The sequence below is a fragment of the Gossypium arboreum genome, chromosome 10 (assembly GCF_025698485.1).
Source record: "Gossypium arboreum isolate Shixiya-1 chromosome 10, ASM2569848v2, whole genome shotgun sequence".
NCBI classification, from domain to species: domain Eukaryota; kingdom Viridiplantae; phylum Streptophyta; class Magnoliopsida; order Malvales; family Malvaceae; genus Gossypium; species Gossypium arboreum.
This window is the reverse complement of record NC_069079.1, coordinates 23,511,177-23,537,108: the sequence shown is the minus strand read 5'-3', so window position 1 is coordinate 23,537,108 and position 25,932 is coordinate 23,511,177. Positions and strand designations below refer to the sequence as shown.

Genomic DNA, 25,932 nt, shown 5'->3' with positions numbered 1-25,932 from the left:
TATGTATAAAGATTAATTTGCCTATTTTTTAAATAGAGGGACCAAAATGTAATCCGCCTCTAAATATAGAAGCTTCCGTGGTACTTTTACCACTTTACAATATTGTGAAATAGTATAGGGTATTTTAACGCGTGATAAATGTGTACTTTGCATTTGTACTCTGGTATGAGTTGATTTTTACAATTGAAATCAGCTATTTGAAATATTCAATGGATTCTGACTTCTCAGTCTGTTTTGCTCTACTCCAGCTTACTCTCTGTTACTTGTGATTCTTCATTGTTCATTGATTTGGTGAGTGCAAGTCAGACTTCTGCAATCATTGGTAGGGAGGTACAAGAGTGTTTTCAGTTGCATGATCCAATGGTGGCAAAAAGCTTGAAGAAGGTTTCAGAGTGTTAGCCGTGTTAAAGGCAAGTCGTTTGAAACTTTGAATTGCCTAATTGGAACTACGGGGGAGCTAATTCATCCATTCTATTAAAGCAAGAAAGGAAATTACAGGCCAATCCTGGTTTCGATGGCTTGGGATATTGTTTTATGATGGAGAGTTGAATATTTCTATGAATATGGGGCAAGTTCTCCTTTATTGTCAAGTTGAACCATTTATTTCTACATTTGCTCGGGATGATAAATATTTTACTTGATGAGTTTATATAACCATATTGTTCCCAATTAGGGGTTAGCCATCTTTAAATTCTACTTGAGTTTCCAGTCTAACCTAGATATCTTATTTTTGTTCTTTGTGTACCTTACCAGTAAAAGGTATACATGGTGCTTTAACTTTTAACCTCTAACCTTCATTTCAGAACTTACTATATTTGTCTTTAGAATATCTATCCACTTATGACACAAACGTTGCTTGTGTGTGATTGCAGGTTCCCTATGCCATAAGTTATTCGTTTTCTGCTTATCCATTTATTTTATAAGTAATGGCTAGGGTCATTAAAGAAAACAGAGAAAAGGGGAAAATAAGAAGAAAATAAAAGAAAATGAAGTTGTTACTCGAAAAGAAAAAATATATATGTAGAGACTACTTGTGCAATTCAACTTAAAATTTTTATATAATATGATGATATAACATGTTATGTCAGCTTGTCATTATACCATTAACGGCTAGATAACCAAAATACAGCAAATAAATAATATTAGTGATCATACCGTAACTTTTTAAAGTTCGATGATCAAAACATAATTTAAACCATATCTGTAATTTACCCTTCACTTAAACCTTGTACAAAATACATAAATGATCTTTCAGAATCAGTTGCCTTGATTACACTCAGGCAAGCATATTTTCTTCTGTTCTGTTTTGCCTTTTTAAGTTAGGATGCAATCAACCGCTTTGCGGTTAGACAACCCTTTCTATACACAAGCTTCAGCAATTCTCAGATTGTCAATTTTACTTAAATAGCAAGGAACAACAGAAATAACAAATTCATGCATCCCTGGATCTTTTGCATTGTTGAAATGGCTTTATGAAGTACGAGGCAACCGGTGTCTTGGGAACCGGAATCAGCTTTCCCACAATTGCAAGAGGCCAGCTTCAAAAGATAATTGCCAGTCAATGTAAGGTTACAAACATTATATATATCACTCTCTCGGCTTTGGTAAATAAGTTAATGAAGCATTTTCCAAAGCAAAACTAATAAAATATTTGACAGTTGGAAACCTAGGCATAGAGATTTACTACTAACTGCTCTTGCAATGAGGGGGGAAAAAAACTTTTCAGTTGTGTTTGACCACATCAATTAGCATTAGCACTAAATAGTAACAGTTAATACCAATATTCGAACAATCAATGAAGGTAATTGGAGACTAAAATTGACAGCGAGAAACTACCTGATAATGCCAATGCCAAGGGATACAAGCCACAGTTGCCAATCAAGTCTCACTGTTGAGGTAAACTTTCCAAGGAACTCGATGATGATTATCTACAAAAGAGTTGGAAAAAGTAACATGAGTAGACCAATTAAAAAGGAGGACCACAAACAAAGCAGAACAGTCCATGGATTGAGTTAAAAAAGGACGTGATTATTAATCACCTGAAGTATGAAAGTGAATCCAATTATTCCCATAAAGAGGTAGTTTTTAGTCACTCCTTTGAAGCAATTGACTTCTTCAGGCTTTCTAGCATTAAACTCATTAAAGATCTGCAATTTGAACAGTTATCAACCTTAAGCTTTACACCATGTAAAAATTATTTAGATCGGTATGCTTCAGCAGTCATGTATACTCTGTTCACAAGTCCAAATCATCCAATTGCAACAAGTGCCCTTTAGACATGGCATGTAGGTTATAGACTGTTTCTGGACATGTCATCCATTTTTTACTAACAGTCTTAGTCACGTTTGCAAATTGATGGAGATGATGACAAAATTGTAGCGTCTACTTGAGAATATTTCAACTTAGGTGCCAAGTCAAGAATTTAACTATAGCTTATGCACCCAAATGTGTAATTGACGGTGAACTAATAGCAACAAATCCAAAAAATAGACCCAAAATCTCAACTTGTCAACAAGTACTTACTTGACACATAACAAATGCATTGAATATCAAAGAATTCTTCACTTTATAGGCATGTTCCCTGTTACCATCATCCTCCAACTGAAGAATGGTCATGCCTCTGAAGTTGAGCACAAGGAGGACAGTGACTTGATATAAAGCCTGAAATGACATGTGAAAACATCATAAGAGAACATGGAACATAGAGCTATATTCCAGACCTTGGTCTGAGTTAGCAACACTCAATCAAAATGAATTGCAAGGCGGCACAAGCTAAGACAAGTAAAAAGTTAACAGGTGAAAATAATTAGTCATATGGCAAGGACCAAAAAAGAACAGGTACCTGTATTAGTAAGTTCCTCCACATGATGTTTGTAATTAGAGGTTCTCTGGAAAAGTAAAATATTTACATCAACAACACAAGACAATTAAAAGATCAACTAGATAAGGTACATTCAGTCATTTCTAATAATCTATAACTAATGTATATACTAGCTTTAATTTGAACCAAAAAAAAAAACAAAAAAAGACCAGCTTGAAAGAGTAGACAAGTTGAAAACAGAATACAGTAAGTGACATTGAAAAGCAAAGTGAAACCCTTCCCTTTCTTCCCACTGAATCCCCTTACTATTTGCCTGCTTGATTCTACATCAATGTTTCTGCATGCAAACATGCATTTCATTTCCTACAGAAATCAATTTTAGAAAAAAAAAATACTGCAGACTGAGAAGACAGGTTCTATTTTTTGCTGGAAGCTTCCTTCCCTAACTGAAATCACCAAAAATATTCAAATGAAAAGAAACACAACCATTTGACATTTTAGGACCATAAGTTATGGTGAATGAAATCAGCAGCATATCACTATGTGCTAGCCAGAAATATTCATTGTGTCGGTGACCTTAGATTAAAAAAAAAATACTTGAATATTTGACAATAAAAATTATATGAAGATGTAAAAACAATCCAGATGAGGTGCACACTTTATTTCTTTCACACAGATAATCCAAGAATTGAGCAGCAGTAAAAAGGAATTATTGTAGAATTGTCTGCCTTTGTGCCATTCAGTAATGTTCTGAAGACAAAACAAATGTAAAATGTTTCTGAAATTCCAAAAAAAGCAAAAACCTTGAATATTTTCTCAGATAAAGATTAAAATATTTGTAAAAAGATATCAGCCTTAATGCCAGATGGAAATGTTCAAAGATAAACCAAACATTAAATGTTTCTGAAATTTTACAAAAATTGAAAGCCTTGTAAATTTTCTCAGAAAAAGATTAAAAGAGCCATATATAAATGTAGCTTTTTACATATTAGAAAACAGAAATAAGTTAATTTTGATCAATAAATAATCTTGAAGACAATTGCCACATCTATGCTTGCACAAGTGATAGTAATTATAGAACTAGAGTGCTATGATTCAAATTACATGAAACATTCACATGAGAAAGGATTCAAACCTTCGGCCAACTGGCGACCTATGCATAAGGTTGTCTGTTGGAGGTTCAGTGGCCAATGCAAGTGCTCCAAGTGTATCCATGATCAGGTTAACCCATAGTAACTGTAGCAAAAGAATTCAATCATTCAAATTTTTGTCTCCATAAAGAGATGTTTGAACGTACATATCTTCTTAGGTTGACCACAGAGTAACTTATCCTACTTGTTTTTCTCCTATCTCTATACTAACAGAAACATGATTTTTGAACTTTATTCAACATGCACGCTCACTAGTTTTTAAGTTCAATCACCACATACAGAATGACAAAATGATCAGTGAACAGCTATTTAATTAATGGCCCAGCACCCCAAAACTATATTCCAGGAAATTAAATAAAACTTTCCCCTTGAAAGAACCCAATTATACAAATGTCATACAAGCTTTTAAACCATAACACCCATTTTTAAACATAAAAACAGTGGCTGATCACTTTTTTTTCTGTGGGGGAAGAGCGGCAGGTAATAATACTAATTGCTATACTGTAGGCTGTGAATTAGAAATTGAACAGTAAAAGCATTAAGAAAATCTGATTTGGTCAAAGTTTTGTAGAGAACACTTGTTTTTGGAAAAAGTTTAAACTTACATGATTGTGACTTATATTTATAACAAATCATTAATCTAGAGTTTATGAATAATGATTGGTAGGTAAAATGAAAAGACAAATAACAACATATTTTTTTTATTTATAATGCATAAATTTAAGTTATAGATAGAAATAAAAATTTATTTTGAGAGGGCCAACCAAGTAATTATGATTTTATTTAGTAGTAAATAAGAATGTTCAATTTTTCTTTTTTGTGAGGGTTAGATGGTAAGAAAGCCCCTAATGAATTAACACTAGAAAAGTCCATTTATAATCTTGGAGAAAAATAAAAGCTCATTACATTTTTAATTTGAAAAAACCACTTCAACCCCCCTCATCACCTTCATTCAATTAAAATAACTTATTTGCTAAAAATTGCTTATGATCACTAACTAAAACATGAAATAGCTATCAACCAAACCTATACCCCTTTTAACACAACATTTGCTAAACAGCATACCCTGTCCCATAAAGCTTCTGAGACATATCAGATTCCGGGTAACTATGAAACCAACCCACCAGTTTGGATGGTTAGATTAAATAAATCATCAAAAATTAATAAAAATATTAAAAACCAATTCAACCAGTTTTTTAGCCTGGTTGAACTGGTCTGTATTGGTTCTTGGCTCAACCAGTCCATTTCGCTGGTCCCACCTATGTTCGGTCCAGTTCAGATAACATTGATCTACAAAACTTAAACTATCATTGATGCGCACAACAAATGAAATCCCTAGATCATTCATACCGTCTATGATGATACTATGGTCCTAATGTGAAGCATAACTTTCAACACTCCTTTGAACAGTTAACTAAAACACCAAATTTCATTGATTACAAGAAAGGGCAGTACCTGCACCGAATTTAAAGGAACATCACCAGAAGATATTGCTGCCGCAACATTGATTACAAGAGCTGCAACATTCACAGTAAGCTGGAATTGTATAAACTTCTGAATATTGGCATACACAGAACGACCCCAGCGAACAACCTACATTAGGAATACAAAGCTGAGCTACAATTGCTGGAAAATTGAAACAATCATATCCATGTGAAAGAATGAAACATGCATGCTAACCTTCACAACTGAAGCAAAATTATCATCCAATATAATGATATCTGAACTTTCTTTTGCAACTTCGGTCCCTTGAATGCCCATAGACAGACCTATATCTGCCTAAAATACAGAAAAAGTAAAAAAGCAATCAACAGAATATAAAATGTAAAAATGTGGAGATCAGCAAATTAAGCTATGGAAGACATGGTGTAATCACCAATCAGTACTAGAGGCAGAGTATGAGTTCATTAGATTTAGGAACAAAGCTGCTTGAATGGAAGGTAATTGGTCCATGATGGTTCACAACTTCACATAGCTGGTAGTAAGCAAAAGAACTATTTCCCAATTATATGACTCACTGACAATCTCACAATTTTTACATTATAACATTGGTGAATTCCCAAGTTAGTCTGGAAAGGGCATAATTGTTAATCAGAACCATAGTGAATATGCAAGTATTTTAAGCATATACAGAGATACTAAGGTACTGTTTGATAACTAAACAAATTCAATAATGATAAATTAAGTGATGAATTTAGTTAGAAAATTTACCTACAGAATTTACCTTATAAAGGTAATTTAGTATGCAATCGAAAATTATATGCTTATTGGATATTTTATTTATCTTTTATAAATTAGAACTATGGTTTTATAATTATTTTCAATTCATAAAAGTTAAAAAGGAAAGAACATAAGATTATTGCGTTTCAAAAAATGTCTTAAATTGAATTAATACGTTAAGTAGCAAAAGCTACTAAGTATTTCAGCAATTATTGTTTGAAAATCTTCCATCAAGTAGTTCCTACAAATAATTATTGAACATATTGAAAAATTAAAACCATTCAAAATTTCAACTTTCACTAGTTTATCAAAGACACCTTAAGCCAATGCTTACCAAATATAATATGCATCCTAATGCATCATCATTACAAGATAAATAAATAAATCTGTCAGTTAACCACAAAAACAAACCTCATGAAGTGCAGGAGCATCATTGGTACCATCTCCAGTCACAGCCACAACATCCCCTCCCTTGCGTAAGGCTTGAACAAGCAAAAGCTTGTCATTTGGAGAAGATCTCCCCATTACCTGCATGATACTCCCAATTAACCACTCTTTCATGCTTGAATCAATAAATATGCTCTACACTTGGAGAAAGATAACAGGATCTAAAGCCAATATAGAAACATAATCAATTGATACCATTATTTTCCTGGCCACTTGTTCTCTTTCTATTTCAGTTAAGGCACGAAACACCCTTCCTTCAATGATAGTGGGCTCAGTAACATCTTGTGCAGAACTAAGTATCCCACACTCCAAAGCTATTGCTTGTGCTGTCTGGATATTATCTCCAGTGACCATGCGTACCTAAAGATTCAAAAAGTTAGGGTTCCATTTCATGATTTTCATGATTTTCATGATTTTCATGTAATTTAATTGTTATATGTATCAAAGTGTGTGTAGCTCATATAAGGCATTATCATTGATAAAAATTCCAAGTATTCATTCTAAATTATAGTAATTAAAAATCTTTAACTTCTTTTTCTAAAAAAATGGAAACTTGACCATCCAACTGTCTACAAAACTAGTATTCTACGCACCAAGGATATAATAACTTCTGAAGCTAATCTTACAAAGCCATCAAAATTACCTTGACACCAGCATCCGTACAAATTTTCACAGCATCTTTAACACCTGGGCGACAAGGATCCTGCAGGTGAAAATCATATTAAGCTAAAAGAGGAAGCAGTTCCACTTTGCACATGAGTCTAGCTCAATAAAGCAGGATAATAACTGAACAAAACGGCAACTCCCTAAACACTTCAAAACTGCCTTTGTATACATGGAAACACAAACACTAAAATTTCAGCACCAAAAGTAACATCAAATTTGAAAAACGTATCCAAACTAATAATTATAAGGAAAAGAAAGTGCATAGTTCAGCTGTATAAAGAACCTTTTTGTTTAATGTGTACAAGGAAATCCACCTTTAGATGGTTGTAATCTAATAATAAGCATTACTCCGTTTATTTTTGGCATATTTGTCATTGTATGGCAGAAAGTAGACATGATAAGATAATCATTAAAGGCACTCCTAAGTTCCAACATGCACAAAAAGAATGGCACTATAATGCTTAAAGTGGGAAAAAAAGGAGAAAAGCTATGATATTCAGGTTACATTGAACATTGCAAAAGCTCTCCTTTTGTGGCAGAATTAATCTACCTAAGTAAACTTCAATGAGTAATTTTGTTTCTAAAGACAGATCTACTTGCTTGGATGTGCATGCAAGTAACACTTTGTTTAGTGATATATATCATAAAAATGTTGCACTTAAAAGAGAAAAGAGCAATTGCTTTCTTTCAGAAAAAAAGTTCCATATCGTCATTCAGCGCAGCTTATCATAAACTCATTTGTAGATCAAACATAAAGTCAAAGCTACAATAATAGTCGAGCTACTAATAGATGACCAACCATTATGGGGAAGTACCATTAGGTAAAAGTGGGAACCATACTAAAAAAATTTTACCTTTATACCAACAATAGCAAGCAAAACAAGGTTATCTTCAGGTAAGACCCAATCATCAAAGCTCTCTTCATTACTAGGAACTTTTTCCTGTTCACACAATCTGTATGCAAGGGCAATACAGCGCAGGCAATTTGCAGCCATTTCATCAATAGCAGCCTCAAAAAATTCCTGCAGAAAGATGGTTAAACATAAAAGTTGAAGCATATACTGATGTCAAATCATTAGCCATGACTTATGGTTAGAGGGAACTGATGCATATTGGCCCACAAGAAAATCTTCCATATTGACCAACAAAAGAAAATGAAACTTTCAGATTCTATTATCATAACCAGATATCTTAGAACTTATTTATAAATATACACACACACACATACATATTGCATCTTACTTCACTCAAGCAAGCACTACTTTTGCACTGCAGACAATATAAAGTTTCTAACAGCTAGAGTGTGTCATGCACCCTTGACAACACCGGTTTTAAGCAGTAACAATGAAATAGATAAAACAAATTTAGGAATCAGAAAAAAAAACACACACACACACACACCCCTTAAAATTGTTGTATGCAAATATATAATACTAATATAATTATGTAATAAAAAAATTATGAACATATACAAACGGTAAAAAGAGCTCAAAGCTAAAGTTAATTATGGAGCTCAAATTGTGTCAGTGTATTGCAAATGAGAGGAAATTCCCTTATTTTTAACCCAAGAGATCTTTCAATAGTGCATGCATGTGCTTGTGTGTGTAAAAATGCATAATCACTAACCTTGTCCTCATTCATGGATTGCAGGCAACCATTTGAATCAAGATATCCAGAACATGCAGCCAAAACTATCTCAGCTGCTCCCTTCCAATGTATATGAACTTCTGCATCAGACTGCCATAAGAAAATAGGTAAGTATATATATTAAAGGAGATTGTTTAAATTACTAATATCAATGGTATGTTCAAAACATTAGGCAAAGAAGCTTCGTTTTTTTTTTTTAATGTTCTCAATCACCTTAACTAAATTCTACTAAAATGAGCTTGGACCTGAGCACTTCAGCTATATTCCCATCAAGAAAAAGACTTGATCAAGTAAGCATCAAAGTGCATAGGCAAGTCAAATACTTGACAGCTAAGAAATCTCAGTTTTCCTAGGCCCAAAAATCACAAATCACATATGAAAGATTCATATCTCATAGGCTGAACAAAGATAAAATACTAGCAAATCCACCACATTTTGCTGCGGCATTGCAAAAACTTTTTTTTTTTTATTTTAAAACAATAGATCAATAAAAAAACTTAAAACTACTTTTTTCTTAATTATAAACAAATATAAGAAAACAATTAAAAGTCAAGCAAAGAAAAAAAAAGAAGGGAAAAAGAGAAACCAGAAACAGACGATAATAATAGTTTCATGTTTTTGTTCATTTTTCACATTGGCTTCTCATTGGCTTCTTTCTTTTTCTTTCTTCCCCCTCTTTTGAAGTTCTACTTTCACCAAAAATTGAAAAGGCAAAAATTCTATTACCCACCCAAACATAATTTCACCCAACAGAACCACTTTTTTGTCCTGCTAAAATGAACCTAATTTTCTTTTTTTTCCCTCCTTTATCCCTTCATTCCCACAGCTGAGTGGGCCAAGATCTGGCTCTTGCCTCACTTGGCACAGTTCAGCATGGAGGTGCCAGATTAGTATACCCTCATAAGACCTCCATCTATGCTGCCTCTCAAGCTAAAGCTGCCCCTTTCACTCTCCTCTCTTCTCCTTCTCTCCTAGTTTTTCTCTCTACATTTTTTAAGGATTTACTTTTCACCTTAAGTACTACAAATCCCACAATACCAAATTATTAAGCAGACTATATTTAGCCAACTTATTTCCTGATCCACCAGCTTAACAAAACAAAAGACAAGCCTGCATTACCCGGTCAACAAGGCCTGGACAACAGATGTTTCTACCATTCATGTCCTTATTCCGGTCCTATAATCAACTAACAATATCAATTATAAACGGAATCAAAATGTTGTCATTTCACAATATTTGATTGAATGTTCATTCAATGCCGTTAACAGTGTTTATTTTAATTCACCCTTAAAATCCAATCACACTTTGATATGTTTGAAACAGAAACTGGTGTTGTAGAAAATGTCTTATTCTAAGTCCAGCCTAAGAAACCTGTCTATCAAAAAGTAATTAAATTGAGGAAACAACCAAGATGCTTCTGACAAACTGCTCAAATATGAATTCAATGCAAAATAAACATGCACAAAAATGTCAATATTCCTAGGAGAGAAATCATCAGAAGGCCATTAGTGTTTTAGCCATAAACAAAGAAAGTAATTCTTTTTTGTTACTTCTAATTATAGCATTTTAAATAATCTAACATGGGAGCATCAACAAATTCAGAAAGCATTAAGAAGTGAGACTGAAGCCACTACCCGTCGTAATGCAACACCACCTCGCTTTTTCTCTGAATTGAAAGGGAAAACATGAAGAATAGTGGATTCTGATCTGATAGCATCAAATTTCATCCCCAGCTGCAATATAATTTTCAATGATTAGTATGTAAAAGCAAATTAAATCAAAAGTAGATGACAGACCAAGTTATGGGGTACCTCTATTGCCCAAGAAAGGATAGCTTTTTCTGTGGGAGATCCAGAAATCTCAACATCACCACCATCCTGGAAAATGAATGTTATTCAATGAGATTTCTAGTGTGACTTATGAACAATATCAACTATAATCACAAGAAGCAATTGATAAGTCAGAAGCAAAGGTCATTGCCTACTGAAAATATTTAAGCCTAGCCAAAAACTAATATTTTCTTAAGCATAATAATTATTTATCTCTTGACCTTAGCATAATGAATTAGATGAACAGAGACAATCTTACCTTAGACACAAAAACATTCCCCATGGTACTCTGTGCAACTCCTTCACTCAACAGAGACACAACTGATAGGTGCAACTGAGAAGAATCAGCAGGTGGATTTATCTTCTTTTTCCCAACAAAAGCTTCAACAACAGTCATCTGTGATACTAGTTAATCAGACTGAAATCTAAAGCTATCAAACAACTGGATTAAAAAATTGAAACAGCTAAATAAATTTCAAAAACCAAACATCTTTAAAAGCCATGTAAAAGAATTGACCGAATAAGAGCAACCCTGATGAGGCAAAGCCATGCAGCAAGGATGAAAATATGGCATTATTAGAAGAAGAAAAAAGACACAAGAAGAATTTGTCAATGATTAAGACCAGGTACAAATTCAAGGTGAGAAAGATATGAAGATACTGCAATCAAGAGTGTGTATATATCATCATCACTACTGTAGAGACTTTTCACATGTAGTGCTTGTTTTCATTGAAAAAAGTTTAACACTTAATAACATGCAACGAATGGACTACATCTGAGCAGGAGACCCTTTCAGAGAGTGTGGCATAAATGAGGTGGGCTGGACAAAAGTTGCAATATATTTTCACTACAATTGGAAACTAGAAGGTTATATAAGCCCTAACCCTATCTGATTTAATAGAAAGAAAGCAATAACTTTTTTACACTTTTTTATCACTACTTGCCTCCTGTAAGCCTCTTTCCAATTGAAAGGGCCCAACATATATTGGACATTTCCCCATTTATCAAGTGTGAAAACAGAAAGCACAAAATCATAGTGGTGTAACAAAAACCATATAGAACTAACCTCATTCAAAGTCAATGTTCCAGTCTTATCACTGCAAATTGTTGTTGCGGAGCCCATGGTTTCACAAGCTGAAAGCCGGCGTACCTGTGTATCTGTATCTGTTAGATAAACATTCCATTAAAGAAAAACACGTTGATCATAGAAGCAATCGTGGACATCAAACATTTAAAAGTAGAATTAATGAACTTGCCAAAGCTTTATCCGCCATCATCTTCCGCATCGAGTATGCAAGACTGTGAAAGTGAAAGTTCATGTAAGAACAGAACCATGAATAAAAGAGTAGGAAAAGAAGCACAAAATATACTCAACTGCATGAGTTCAATATTTAATGCATAGGTACCAAAAGCTACGAATTAAACTTACGTCAAGGTAACAGCCAAAGGAAGGCCTTCAGGCACAGCAACGACAACAATTGTAACCTGAACAAGTCAAGTCAGAAAATCTTGGACTTGCTAGTAAATAAACATTAAAATATTAACATCACCTTTGCTTCATGGGATTAGCTATTCTGTTCAAGTGCTAAATATAGTGCAGGAGGAACATGAAATTTATGGGAAAAATCAAATAAAAATTGAGACCCAAATCATTTATAGGATGGCAAAACAGTTATATGCTTACTTTGGTCCACTTACTACTGTTTATTTGTTCCTTTTGGTAATTTCAACAAGTTGTTGTTACTTGTGAAACCAGACACGGTTACTCCCACCACGTCATAGCATAGATGTATTTCTATTTTAATAAACCTATGTCATAAGCCATTCCCTTCTATTGTCACACTATTATAATCCTTAATAATTACAATCTCATTCCCCTCTATACCAAACAAGACCTAATGAACCATGGTGTACTTACTGCAATTGTAAAAATTTTAACAACATCATTAAATGCATCATCAAATTTAGTGCGTCCTTTAATAAATTGTGTAGCTCCATCTGGATCTTCAGTATTTCCAGTGAAGTATCTAGAAACCAATCAAAAGTAAGACGTTAGATGGCATGCAATTCATCTATCATGAGTAATAAGTTATTGATTCTTAGCATACCTTGCCAAAAGAATAGCAAGCACAGAAACAGCTACAGAAAGCCCAACTATGCCTATAAAAGTTGCAACTCCATTCAGCCGCACCTACAATATGTTATAAATAATAAGCTTAAGATGCATCATAAGAATTGGAACTAGGTAATATTAAGATACACCAAACTCAAACCTGCAAGGGGGTCTCTTCACCAGTATCCTCAGAAATACTTGCCATTAACAGTCCCCACTCAGTATTGATTCCAACACCAGTCACCTACAAACAATTTAGGAAAGATGACATTTTAATGGTTTGAAAGTGAAACAGCGAACCAGGCTAAGCTATCCAAGATGTTAAAGAAAGATCAAATGCAGAGTGAAGAAAGATAAGAATCTACAAAAGACGACCTCTTCTAAAAGACAAACTCCCTACTAAAGACATAAACGCCGTGTTAAGACACGGATAATCAAGTGCCACATGTCGAGCACACCAAATTAAGTTCATCAATTTTTTTCTGTTCTTCTTAGCTTAAAACAAACATTATGCAACTCATCCTATAAACCTTACAATTTTTGGCAGATCAAACAGAATTGTTTTTCAAATCCAACAAGAAAAGAACATTTTACCAACACATACTTAACAAATCAAAATCTAGTTGCCATTCATAAAGTGATCAACACTAACAATCTTTCTCAAACTACTACCTCTATACAAGAATCATATCAGGTAATAAATGAAACACAAAGGATAAATTGAGATAAGAGATAAAAAAAGAAAGATTATCTCACACCAAAACCAGCTTACACAGCTTCTCAATAAACGCACCCCCCCCCCAATATAATAGACAGATCAATCAACAATTAGAAACGTAAGTACGATGCCAAAACAAAAGCACAAACCAATTCCTACTATCTCTCTACAGTCTCCGTAACAAGAAAGACAGAAGCTTAGAGGACTTGGCAAACATCATCTATAGAACTAATAAGTTACCAGCAATAATCAAAGTGGTTAACAATGAGCACCAAGTAAAGAAAAAATGCAAGATATTAATTACCAGCATGGTACCAAAACCATCAGCAACTTTGCAGCCAGACATCAAAAATGGGTCATTTTGATTCTTGTGAACCTACAAGAAACCTCGGGCTTAAAACAATGAAGCCTAACATTAGATAAATGCATTACCAAACAAGCAACTTACAATCTTGCTTTCTCCCGTCATGCTAGATTCATCAATTGCTAGAGAATGGCCAGCGATTAAGACTCCATCAGCAGGAACCTAACAAAAGCATCAAACTATTATTTAATCCAAGTGCACATGAATATCAATGCCCTGGAGAAAAACTGAGAAACACACCTGATCACCAATCTTTAGCGGGACAACATCACCAACAACAAGATCATATATTGAAACCTTTACAGTTCTACCACCTCTCACGACCTGAAAGGACATTAAAAAAATAACCAAATTTTAAGGTAACTATAGAAATGCTAAAAATGGATGTTGTCATACAGCAAGAAGTTACACATACCTCTAGCTGGATATTTCTCTTTTCCTCATTTAGATTTTGAAACTGAAGTGATTGACGATAATCACTAGTAGCTGGTAAACAATTGTTTTAAAAAAAAAGTTAGATACAGATCATCCTGCAGTATAACAATTACACTGCTTGTAAAAGCATTAACATTATACAACTAAGCCAAACTTTAATTACAGGAAGCTGCTTTGATACAAATTGCATTCTATTTACGGAGAATTATCAAATTTGATACCTGTAACAAGTATAACAAGAAAAACAGCAAAGAAAATGCTACCCCCATCATACCATCCTTCTTTCAAACCCTATAAATGATATCAATTAAAACAATTACCAGTAAGGATAAAGAAAAGAACAAAGAAAAAGTAAAATCAATGCAAAGTAATAAAATGGAACAGGCAATAGCAACATAATAGTCATATCAAGCCTTTAAATATTAATCATTTCCCTTCCCTTCCTTTTTCCCCAAATTTAGGGAACCAAAAAAATGGGAGTTTTTAAGGAAATGAAAGTTATATTTTTCAGTTCCCCTAAATTTGGGGGGGGGAAGGAAGGGAAACAAAAGAAAATGGAGGGTTACAGAGCTCCCCTCACTTTCCTTCCTTTTGTGCAACTGCAATCCCAATGAAGGGAAAACTTCCCCAATATCCCCTCTTTTCCTTTCGCTTCCATCTCCTCAATCCAAACATGCCATTAGTAAATTCAAAGCAAAGAAATGTTTTACCTCAGTCTTTATTCCCAACCCCAGTGACACAGCAGCTGCTATAATCAATATGATGAGGGTCAAATCTTGCCATGCCTCCCAGAGGAACATCTACAAAACAGCATAGGTATCGATCAGTATCAGTAATATTTCAACCATAATTGCAAGAATTGAAAGAAAAAAATAAGGACTTCAAAGAAAATAATATACCCAGAAACTCCGCCCCTTTTTCCGTGGATATGTATTTGATCCAAACACATTCCTCCGGTTCAATAAATCAGCCTCATCCTCATCAATTCCTTTCTCTAAATTTGTTCTCAACAGACCTGACAACCCTTTAACCTGATGAAGGAATTCACAAAGAATAACAGACATTAACAATAAAAAAAGCACCAAGAAAATAAGGAAAATTACATGTATAGATAACTTACTCCACCATATTGTTCAAGTGCAGATAACTTATGATCACGGGTCATGGATGCAAGGTGTTCTAATCCAATTTTATAATCATCACCGGCACTTGGCGATGCAACTGGTGCACTAGATACTGAAATTGCACAGATATGTTAACATGAAGACAGTAAAAAATAAAAATAAAAAACTAGGTAGCAAAGAAACTGTAAGAGCATTAGGTACAAAAATGGAAAAATAGTGTGGTTTTGAGGCATCAAGAAAAGAAGAGACAGGTGCAATGAAAATGGGGAGTATTTGTATTAGCATATATGTTTATATTATCTTAAAAGTATAAAATGTACTATTAAGATTGCAAACTGCTCAAGTAAAAACATCAAAATACTTATAACTTTGCTCAACCAATTCATCATCCCCACGAGCTTGAGTTTGACTCATAGTTACATCAATTAAGCTTGGTTTAACATCATGCCAAGCCCAAGTAGCTCTCAATTACCTTGGCTTATATGTTACATTCCTACTCAACAGTAAATGGTTGTAACTAGAAGACATAATTTATTTCTCACCACTTGAGCAATGAATTCTTATTTGAAAGGATTCCTGTGTACTATTTTGTGTTCATGTTTCCCCAAGCACTTCCCCATTGTGCAAGCTAAATTGCAAGGAACCATTATATTGCTACTATTTACTAAAATTGGACATTGGAGAGAAAACAAGAGCAAAGAAAGTCAACAAAAATAAAATTGAGGAGAAAAACTATAGGTAATATTTTGGTAAAGCAGCATACCAATTTGATTTTCCCCAGCCAATTTGAAAAGCAATGCTGCCTGCAGAAACAAGCAGAAATCAGTTCAACTTTACTGGAAAAAAAGATCCAATTAAAATGTTGACAAAAATATTTAAAATTACTCTGATGACTTGCGCATGAGCTCTTATCATCCTCTTTCTTTGCTCTTTTTCTTCTTCCTTTTTCAAGTCCAAAGTGTAGCGAAATCGACGAGAAGCATTTAGCACAAGCGCTGCTTGCTGTAAAAGAAAATAAAAAAATTAGCCCAAGCTCCAGGAAAAACAAGTGTCCCCCTCTCCTCATCTTACCCAAAGACCACAAACTAACAGATAATTAATGCCTTAAAAAAATATTGAAAAAATAATGAATTGAATATGGGATAGCAAATAATCAAAAGCAATATGAAATTTGCAAAACTTGGTTATAAAGGCATGAATTAATTTCTTTTTTTCAAAAAGGCCCATAAGCTCCAACCCAATCACAATGAGACCTTGACATATCGGCCGTATGACTCAACAAGCATAATCCTAGATAAGACTTAGCTTTAGAAATATACTTAAAAACAGCCAAAACCAAAAAGGTAGAAAATGAAATTAAATTGCAACAGCATCATGATTCTAAAATTAGCTTGGTCACTACATAGTTTGGAGGGAAAGAAACAGCAAATCCCATCTAAGGCACTCAATCTATCTCCTGTTTGCAGCAATGCATCCGCTGAATATTTAAGTTTGGAGCAGGACATTACGCTTCCTTTGGATTAATGATATAGTGAGTATCCTGAAAAGAAGACCTAAACATAGAGCAGCCATTTTCAGACTGATCATACTGTACACTTAATTGGAAACCACCTATTCAACACAGTGATTGACACAAAGAATGCAGCATGATACCTAAAACCAGCATAATGTTTCACCCACGATTCAGTTCAGTTCATTCTGTATTCTGTTTGCTCACATATTTATAACATGATGGCAACTTGGGCAAAAATTTCACACTGAACACCCACCCTGATGTTAGTCCAAGCAAGCATTACATAAGAAATAAAAACTTGCAATTTAATCATTCCAAGCTTGCATTTAAACATTCAAAGCATCACTAAAAAGTTCCCCTAACCCATTGCAATGAATAACAAGTAAAAATAAGCTTAAACAGACAAGTGAAAATGGAAGTTCATTTAATTACCACTAAATACTATATAACAACTTTTCTTTTTTTCAATTACAATGAGAGAAGAAACAAGGTAGAGAAAGAGACAGTCCAACAGACGGAGAAAAAGGGATTACCCTCCAGCGCTTGAGAGTCTCGGGGGCAGCATTCTTGGTGTGAGCAATGTCGAAGGGATCGGAGGTGCCAGCATCAGGATCAAGGTGATGGTCAAGATCAGCATTGTCCTTAGAAAGGCCAGCCTCCACGTCATTGAGGTGGAGGAGACCATTTCCGGATGAAGTGCCGCTCATATTGGAGATTGCTATTCAGCAGAAAAACTGTCGCAACGGAGATGGCTCGCCAGTCCAACACAATGGCACAATCGCCGTACACAAAGTTGGGCCACCTGGAATACAGAAAGAACCCTAGTGTTATGAAAACCACATCCAAATCTTTACTTCATATACTGTCTTTTTTCTTTCTAAACTTGCTTTAACTTTTCGAAAACAAGCAAACCAAAACAGAGTAAGAAAAGGGAAAATCAAACAGCAGCAAACCGTAGAGAAGCAAGGGATGAATGTGGATTAGAGGGGAATCCACAAAAAGCGGAGGAATTCGCTTCCAATATCATTCTGTCACAATAACAGAAAATACCAGATTCTTTATTTTGTACGGCCAAATTGAACTTCGTTTATTGTGTATTGCTTTTTGTTATTTGTTATTTGGATTGTTTTGTGGAAGGAACAAAACCTCCAGTAATGAAAAGAAAAATAAAACAAGAAACCAAAAACAAAGACAGTTAGATTGTTTGGTTTACCAGCAAAGCAGGGGGAAATCCAACCACCGATGGCTTGGTTGATGAACGAAACGACGGCAAGGACTTTGCGTTGATTTCCCATACGAGTCGTCGCCCCACTCACGCTTTGTTTTTAAAAGGAACTTTCTTAGAAGTTTCCTTTGGGAATTGACCACCTAAACCTTAACCAAACTCACTGCTAACAGCGATCAAGTTAAATACTTATTTGGTATAGTCGCATATGTCCTGTTAATTATATTAATACCTTAACATTAACATTGTTAGTTTATATGGAATTGATAATCAATTTTTAATCTTATGTGACAATCACTTACCTGATCCATATAAATTAAAAGATATTTAAAAATATAAATATTAATAAATATTTTTAAATCAATAATGAATTTGAATAATAATTATTCGGATATATTAAAATTGGACACTCATTTGTCTAGATACATCTCGACGTATTTTTAATAAGTTAATATGTTTTATTTTTCATAAAATATTAAATTATTTGTATTACTATTTTGAAATTAAAATATATAAAATTTAAAAATTAAAATATATAAATTAATGAAAGAGTATAAAAAATTTACATCAAAAATTAACTTAAATTGCTAATTGTCCATAGTCAAACATAACTGGACAATCATTTATATAAATTCATTCTAGACATTTTTGTAAGTTTTTATATACTTATATAACTTTTTAGTTCTTTTATATATTTTATAAAACATTAAATGTAAAATCATAACTTTCACCCATTTCTAACGGCTACAGAAAGAACCTTTAGTATCTCAAACTTCCGCTTAAAATCAACCTTCTCATGAAAGATATGCAATAATTGTCTCCCTACTAAGGATCTACTTTCAAAGTGATTGTCTCTAGTGGATCATGTCTACCTAATTTGCGAAATAATAGGGGAAACTTTTGAGCGCTTTTTTCTTCAATGCCAATTCACTCAAGCATTTGCTCTCCTCTCTCACTTCGATCGAACTCTCTCAATGCCTCTGCCTCTAGTTAATTCCTCCAATGGCTCAAATCAAATGACATCAACTCACACGTTTCCAAGATCTTTTACACTTTTATTGCTAACACTCTCTATATTATCTAGAAATCTAAAAACGAGCTAATCTTCAAAAATATAATCCTAACCCGATAGGAACACTTATATAGATTTAAGATTTCTACCAATTAATTATGCATTCTTTGACACTGAAACCTCTTTTTATCTCCATCCTCATACTCAAAAGAACACTCCCTTTGGATCATAAGGTTCCACTTTTGACCCTCTATCTTGATACTTGCAAGTGCAAAATCAACGGTGGTATTAGTAGTGCAGGCATTGCTCTAGGCCCTAATGGCTCTCATGTTTTGCAGGTCAAAAGTTTCAAATCATCCAGCATGCTTCAAGTCAAGATTCTTATTCTTTGTTGTATCTTGCCCTCCTCAAAACAAACAACATCACTTGCTTTGGACATCTCAATAAATAAAAAATGGAGTAATATTATTCTTGGTCGAACCAATACAGGATGGAAACTCCAACCGACTTTTGAAGACATCTAGCACCTCCTCTAAGCGATCTCGATCCAACAATGCAAAGGAAACAACTAACATCTCAAGGAAGATACTAAGCAATGGGCTACGTGTGCATCCAAAGCCATTATTAGCTTCTCTTGGCCATGATCTCTGAAACTCAAAGCCATTCTTAACTTATGGTCTTGCAAATGTACCAAAAAAAAATGAAAAATTAACCTTAAATTATAAAGTTTTCTCACTTAGGTATCTAAAATTTTTTTTTTATTAAAAGTGATGACTAAACTTTGATTCTATTAAAAATTTTTGTCCAACCATTAGTTTTGTTTTAAAAAAATGTTGAAACCAATTAAACGATAACACATGGCAATTTAATTAAAATAAAATACATGCTATTTAATATTTAATATAAATAAAAAGTTAAATTAATAAAAATAAAACATGACAATTAACATTACTCAACTCTTTCCCCCACGATCCTCTTTTTCTCATTCTTTGTTTTTTTTCAGCTTAATCAAAGATTATTGTTAAAGTTGATATTAAAGGCTCTTCACGTTCTTTAGCTTAGTCTCCTAAAAACCATAAAATATTCAAACCAATTTATATCGCACTTTCTAACATTTTTTAGCTCAATTATGTGGATAGAAATAAGTCGAAAATAATGTGGTTCAATTTAAAAGTTGATCATTATAAACTAAACATCTATCTACTTATATAGGGTTATATACAAAAACAAATAAAAATTATACCTCTCATTGCTGACGATTTGTGTAATTAAGTGTCGAAACCATTTTTTTTAAAACGGGGTCAACTTTGATTTTGAAAATGAAAATGTAGGAGTCGTCACCAATCCCTTTTATGAGGTGTGATCGGATCAACTCATGATCATTTGAATGTTTGATTTACTAAAACGACATTTTTGGTCTACAAAATTTAGAAAACGGGTTCGGGAGTCGGTTACACACGAGGAAGGGTTAGCACCCTCGATACGCCCAAAATTGGTACCTAGTTGATTAATTAACGTCTTGGTATCAAAAATTTGAGAACTTTGAAGATTTTAAAAGTACGATCCTTTGTTAAAATATTATTTAATTAAATTTTTTTTAGAAAATAGCGTATTTCACGTTAATCGAGAAAAAGAATTATGTCCCGTAAGTTAGGACACAATATCTTGAATCCCCGAAACGAGGATAAACACCAAAAACTATTTATTTTAAAAGATATTTAATTATCTCAGTTTTAGAAGAAAATCATATTTCATAAGTTAGAACATGATCGTTTCGTAATTTCTGAGATTATTTAAAGTTCATGTTTCAAAAAAGTTTGTGTATTCGGATTTATTGAGAAAATTGAAACCCTGTAAGTTAGGGAACGACTTTTTCGAATCTCGAAACACGGAGTATCACTTATTTCAAAAAATAAAATTTTAATGTATTGGGTAAAATTTAGGTAACACGAATTCCTTGTAAAAAATATAAAAAGAAATCATGATGATAATACGCATAACAAAACGATCAATGCGCTAACACGAATGACAATGAGGAATACGAGAATATAATAAACGAATAAATAAAATAAACAAACTGATTATCAATAGTAAGGAAAACTACAAAATTAAAACAATAGTAAATAAACATGTAAACAAATAGTACATTACATAGAATGGTTTAAAAATAATGTGAACAATATTAATAATAATAGTAGTAATAAATAATCTAAAGCTTGGAGTTAAAAAAGGTACTAATAAATAAATAATAATAATGATAATAAAAATAATGATAATGATATTAATAATATAATAAAAAATCTAAAGTTTAAAAACTATATAAAAGGATATAAATAAATAAAATAATAACAAGAGTGGAAATAAAATACGATTATAATAATGAAAATAATATTAATATATAAATAGAAATAGAAATATAATAACAAATAAAAAATTAAATAAATAATAGTAGTTTTAGAATAAGAAAATAAATAGAAATAGAAATATAATAATAACAATAGTAATAATATATCAAATTAGTCTAATAATAATAACCAGTAAGTAAATTAAAAAGAAAATAATAGTGGCAATAATAATATTAAATTGGTTAATATAATAATAACAATAATGTATAAGTAAAGAAAATATAATAATAATAATAATAATAATAATAATAATAATAATAATAATAATAATAATAACAAAGATAGTAATAATAATAGTAATAAAAATAAAAATAAAATAATAGTAATAATAATACATTAATAAGGATAACAATAATATTTTAGCAATAATAATAATTAATTAATTAATTTTACTAATAAAATAGCAAAAATAACCAAAAAAAAGGACTAAAATTGGACTCAAAACAGAAATTCGGGGCAAATCTGAAATAAATGGAAAGGGGAAGGACCATACTGCGATGCGCGAATGAAGTGGAGGGACCAAAGGGAAAATATCCCCGCCCTCCAAAACGCGGCACCTTATGCAGGATTAAAATGAAATAAAAGTGAAATCATTAGGCCAAATTAAAAGAAACAAAAAAATAAAAAGGATCTAATTAAAACATGTGGAAAAAGCGGGAGGACCAGGGGCATAAATAGCCCAAAAGACGAAAACATGCGGATTCCCCCTAGAGTGGGTCGGGTCGAGCGCGGGTAGGCCTCAAACGGTGTCGTTTTGGAGCCTGGGTCTCTAGCTTAAAACGACGCCGTTTTACTTCTACTATTTAAATCAATTTTTTTAAACCTCATTTTCTCTCCTCTTTCTTTTAAAAACATAAGAAAACTCTCTCAAGTTTTCTCTCTCTCTCTCTCTCTCTCTCTCTCTCTCTCTCTCTCCAATATCTGGACAAAGTTCAGTCACCAGACCACCGTGGCGGCCGCCGATCGCCGGCCGACAATGCTGGCCCATCGTGTGGCCGAGAGCCCAAAATTTCCCCTTTCTTTCTTCCCGACCCTTAGATTTTGGATCTAGGGTTAGCTTTCCCAAAAAATGGCCTAAAATGCCGAAATGGGGAAGGATTTTTTGGTGTCCGACGACGAACGATCCAGGTGAACCCCGAAACTCTTTTTTTACTTTCTTTTTATTTCGCATGTAAAAAAAAAGGATTTTTAAGAAAAGGAGTGTATAGAAAATAACCTTCAAACTTTTGTGTCTTTTTATTTTCGAATCTGTTGTTTTTTCATTGAAAAATCTCCCCCTAATACACTGATTTTTCGAGGCTTTTATAACCTAATATATTACAATATATTTACTATTTCTTTGTCATATTTCTCTGCTCTGTTGTCTCTGTTGCATGTTTGCAAGTGTTGACGGAAGCGATAGGACGAGGCCAGGGGTGGTCAGTCCTTGGGCGTTGGACGTGCTGGCACCACGTGAGGAGCGGCGCACATGGGGGTGTTAAGGTTAGGTTTTTGAAAAATTTCAAGTTTTTAGGCTAGGGTTTTAGTTTTGGGCCTGTTTAGGGTTTGGGCTTGTTTTTAAAAAAAATGGATTGTTAATGGACTGTTTAATGTATTGGGCCCGGGCCGGGCAAAATAGGCTTATTACATTAAAGAAAAGGTTAAGAGGGAAAAATCAATTCATTGTGGTGCTTTTCGTCAAATTCAATGGCCGACTTTAATTTTGCATCAAGTACTTCTCTATATTAGTGAAAATCATATTATTCTAAATATTCTAAAATCATTATTTATGCAAGATGAAAAACTTAATTTACATAATATATTGATCATAAAAATTTTGCATGTGGTATTAGAGCCTAAGTTAAATATAAATATGATTTTTCATTGAAATTATTTATTGGTCTTAATCACTTGATTATGAAATTTGTATGAATATTCGATTGACATATTTCAATAGCTATGTATAATCACTATTGTTCAAAAATTGGTTTAGAAAATAGTGTTTTTAGGCACAACAAAAGTTTAAAATTTTCTTAAAGTTGAGCCTTTGTGATGTTTATAGTAATAAATTTTAATTAAAATTATACTTGTGATTTGTGTGAAAGTGATGTAGGTCATTCCCCAACTTTCAATCAATCAACTTTCTCTGCTATCCTCAAACTTGAATTACTTTGTGTGCGGGCTCAAGCAAATCAAATGAGTGCACAAAATGAAAATTTTATTTAACTTTCAATAGGAAAGCTAATTCTCTCTATAGTCAGTAACCATGCATTTTTTCCAACAAATGGAATTTATCATGTAAAATAAATTTTCACTATTTTCTAACAAAATAATGACACTTAAGAATTATGTGTAGGGAATCGGTACAAGAGTTATGTTCGAATAAAGTCTAATTAAATAATAACATTGTAATACAAGATACAATATTCTAGTTTACCTAGAATACAAGCAGAGGTGATCATGGGTTGGGCCCAACTAAAATTTTAGGCTCATAAAATAGGCCTAAAATTTTACCCAAATCTGACCCGAATAAAAATACTAAAACTTGGGCCCGACCCACCCATATTAATTTTTAATATCATTTTTACATCTAATTTTTTTAAAAATAATATATTAAAAATACTAAAAATTAAATAAATGTTTCTCAACAAATTGAAAATAAATTTAAAATATGTATATTTAAATAACACTAATATGGATGTAACTTAACAAATATATGTCTCTAAAATAATAACAAAATTAACAACATAACAAGAGTTATACAATATCTAAACAATAACAACAAAATAGTAGCAATATAATAATGAAATGGTAGCAAAATAGTAGAAAAAAAAACAAGAAAATAGTAACAAAATAATAATAATAACAACAATAAAACAGTAAAAAAAAAGACTGCTTCTTTTTTTTTGCATATTCGGGCCTGACCAGGCCGAGCAAAAATGACTTACCCGAGGCCCGGTCCATTTTCTAAACGGGCCTTATTTTTGCCCAAACTTATTTTTTGGGCCTATATTTTTACCCAAACCCTCTCACTTTTCGGGCGGACCTTCGAGACATACAAGTGGCAGTGGTACCTCTAGTAAAATATTAAGATTTGTCATCCTTATCATGTAGGAAGGCTTAAATTGGGTCTTTTATATATTGAATCCAATTATATGTATTTTTTTATTTTTATCCAACTCAATAATTATTTCTTTTATTTTATTAATTTATATTAACTATATTAATTTCTCAATTAATCTTTCATTCTAATTCCATTAAATTCATGACAAATTTAATATTTATGGTATGTGATGAACAATAATATATTTTCACATTTAACCTTTAGTGACACACATTATGTGACGAACGTCGTGATAACAAACTTTGCATCATAAAAAACAAATGGTGACAGAAATGTAGCTTCTGGTGACAATATTTTATATGCTACTAATAAGTAAATTTGTTGTAGAGGATTTTTCTCCAACCTCACTACATGTTCAATACGAATGCCTTTGTTATGTATTCAATGGAGAAAACTCACCTAATAAGAGTTCAAATTTCCACTAGGCATCAAGTGGAAGGAGTAATCCTTTTTACGGCCTTAATTATTTTTAAAAAAATTAATTATTAATTTTATTTTTAATATAAATAAAAATTTAATTATTATTTAAAATAATATAGTTTGTGTTGAGGTAGTTATGGGAGTAGTGACACCAAGCAGTTACAATTGTGCCTATATTTACTCAAGATTCAAAACATGTTTTATCTATTGCAATGTTTAACCAAAGTATCTTAGTTCTTTTCTTTCTTTCTTTCTTTCTTTTTTTTTTGAATAAAAGACCAAGTTGTATTAAAAGAAAAAACAAAACAAAAGTTTTGGCCCAACCCCAATAAGCCCGAAAACCAGCAATGAAACATAAAACCAAGACAACAATTAAAAAATAAATTGCCCAGCCTAGCCCAACCAAACAGAAAAAGTATATTAGTTCTTTTCTTTTCTTTTCTTTTCTTTGAATAAAAGACCAGGTTATATTAAAAGAAAAAACAAAACAAAAGTTCTGGCCAACCCCAATGAGCCCAAAAACCACCAATGAAACATAAAACCAAGACAACAATTAAAAAATAAATTACCCAGCCTAGCCCAACCAAACAGAAAATGTATACCCATCTTTATTCCCTCAATAGTCATTTCAAAATATGATGGTTTCTTTTTCCAACACCCCTTTTGCATATAACCATTAATAATAAAAAAAGAGACCACATCCTCTCTTTCCTTCATCT

The 25,932-nt window shown here is 32.8% G+C and overlaps 1 protein-coding gene across 2 annotated transcripts; it reads right to left on the bottom strand.

Annotated features, from left to right (window-relative positions):
* Positions 1 to 1,161: 1,161 nt before the first annotated feature.
* Positions 1,162 to 18,518, bottom strand: LOC108450823 (calcium-transporting ATPase 9, plasma membrane-type-like). 2 transcript variants are annotated; one of them, XM_017748604.2, is made up of 35 exons: positions 18,262 to 18,492; positions 18,002 to 18,076; positions 17,582 to 17,850; positions 16,421 to 16,537; positions 16,299 to 16,338; positions 15,532 to 15,647; positions 15,311 to 15,442; positions 15,122 to 15,211; positions 14,633 to 14,702; positions 14,392 to 14,462; positions 14,217 to 14,300; positions 14,061 to 14,138; positions 13,917 to 13,988; positions 13,055 to 13,138; positions 12,890 to 12,972; positions 12,700 to 12,808; positions 12,211 to 12,266; positions 12,038 to 12,080; positions 11,848 to 11,931; positions 11,041 to 11,178; positions 10,764 to 10,829; positions 10,587 to 10,685; positions 8,932 to 9,042; positions 8,160 to 8,327; positions 7,283 to 7,342; positions 6,835 to 6,999; positions 6,604 to 6,720; positions 5,653 to 5,751; positions 5,428 to 5,565; positions 3,957 to 4,057; positions 2,843 to 2,888; positions 2,524 to 2,661; positions 2,040 to 2,147; positions 1,837 to 1,928; positions 1,162 to 1,538 (listed from the first exon to the last, which is right to left on the bottom strand). In XM_017748604.2, the coding sequence occupies exons 3-35, from the start codon at positions 17,753 to 17,755 to the stop codon at positions 1,433 to 1,435; spliced, it is 3,255 nt and encodes a 1,084-aa protein (XP_017604093.1). In that variant the 5' UTR covers positions 17,756 to 17,850; positions 18,002 to 18,076; positions 18,262 to 18,492; the 3' UTR covers positions 1,162 to 1,432. The 2 variants fall into 2 exon arrangements, with proteins under 2 accessions (XP_017604093.1, XP_017604087.1); XM_017748598.2 differs by lacking the exon at positions 18,002 to 18,076 and having other exon boundaries at positions 18,262 to 18,518.
* Positions 18,519 to 25,932: the final 7,414 nt, after the last annotated feature.

What these genes read in the sequence shown, in the direction of transcription:
- LOC108450823 (XM_017748598.2), bottom strand. Translation starts at nt 17,755, where the DNA reads ATGAGCGGCACTTCATCCGGAAATGGTCTCCTCCACCTCAATGACGTG. An exon ending in GGCTGGGGAAAATCAAATTG is followed by an intron (nt 15,648 to 16,298) that starts GTATGCTGCTTT and finishes GTGCAATTTCAG; the next exon opens with TATCTAGTGCACCAGTTGCA. An exon ending in GGAGGAACTTACTAATACAG is followed by an intron (nt 2,662 to 2,842) that starts GTACCTGTTCTT and finishes ATGTCATTTCAG; the next exon opens with GCTTTATATCAAGTCACTGT.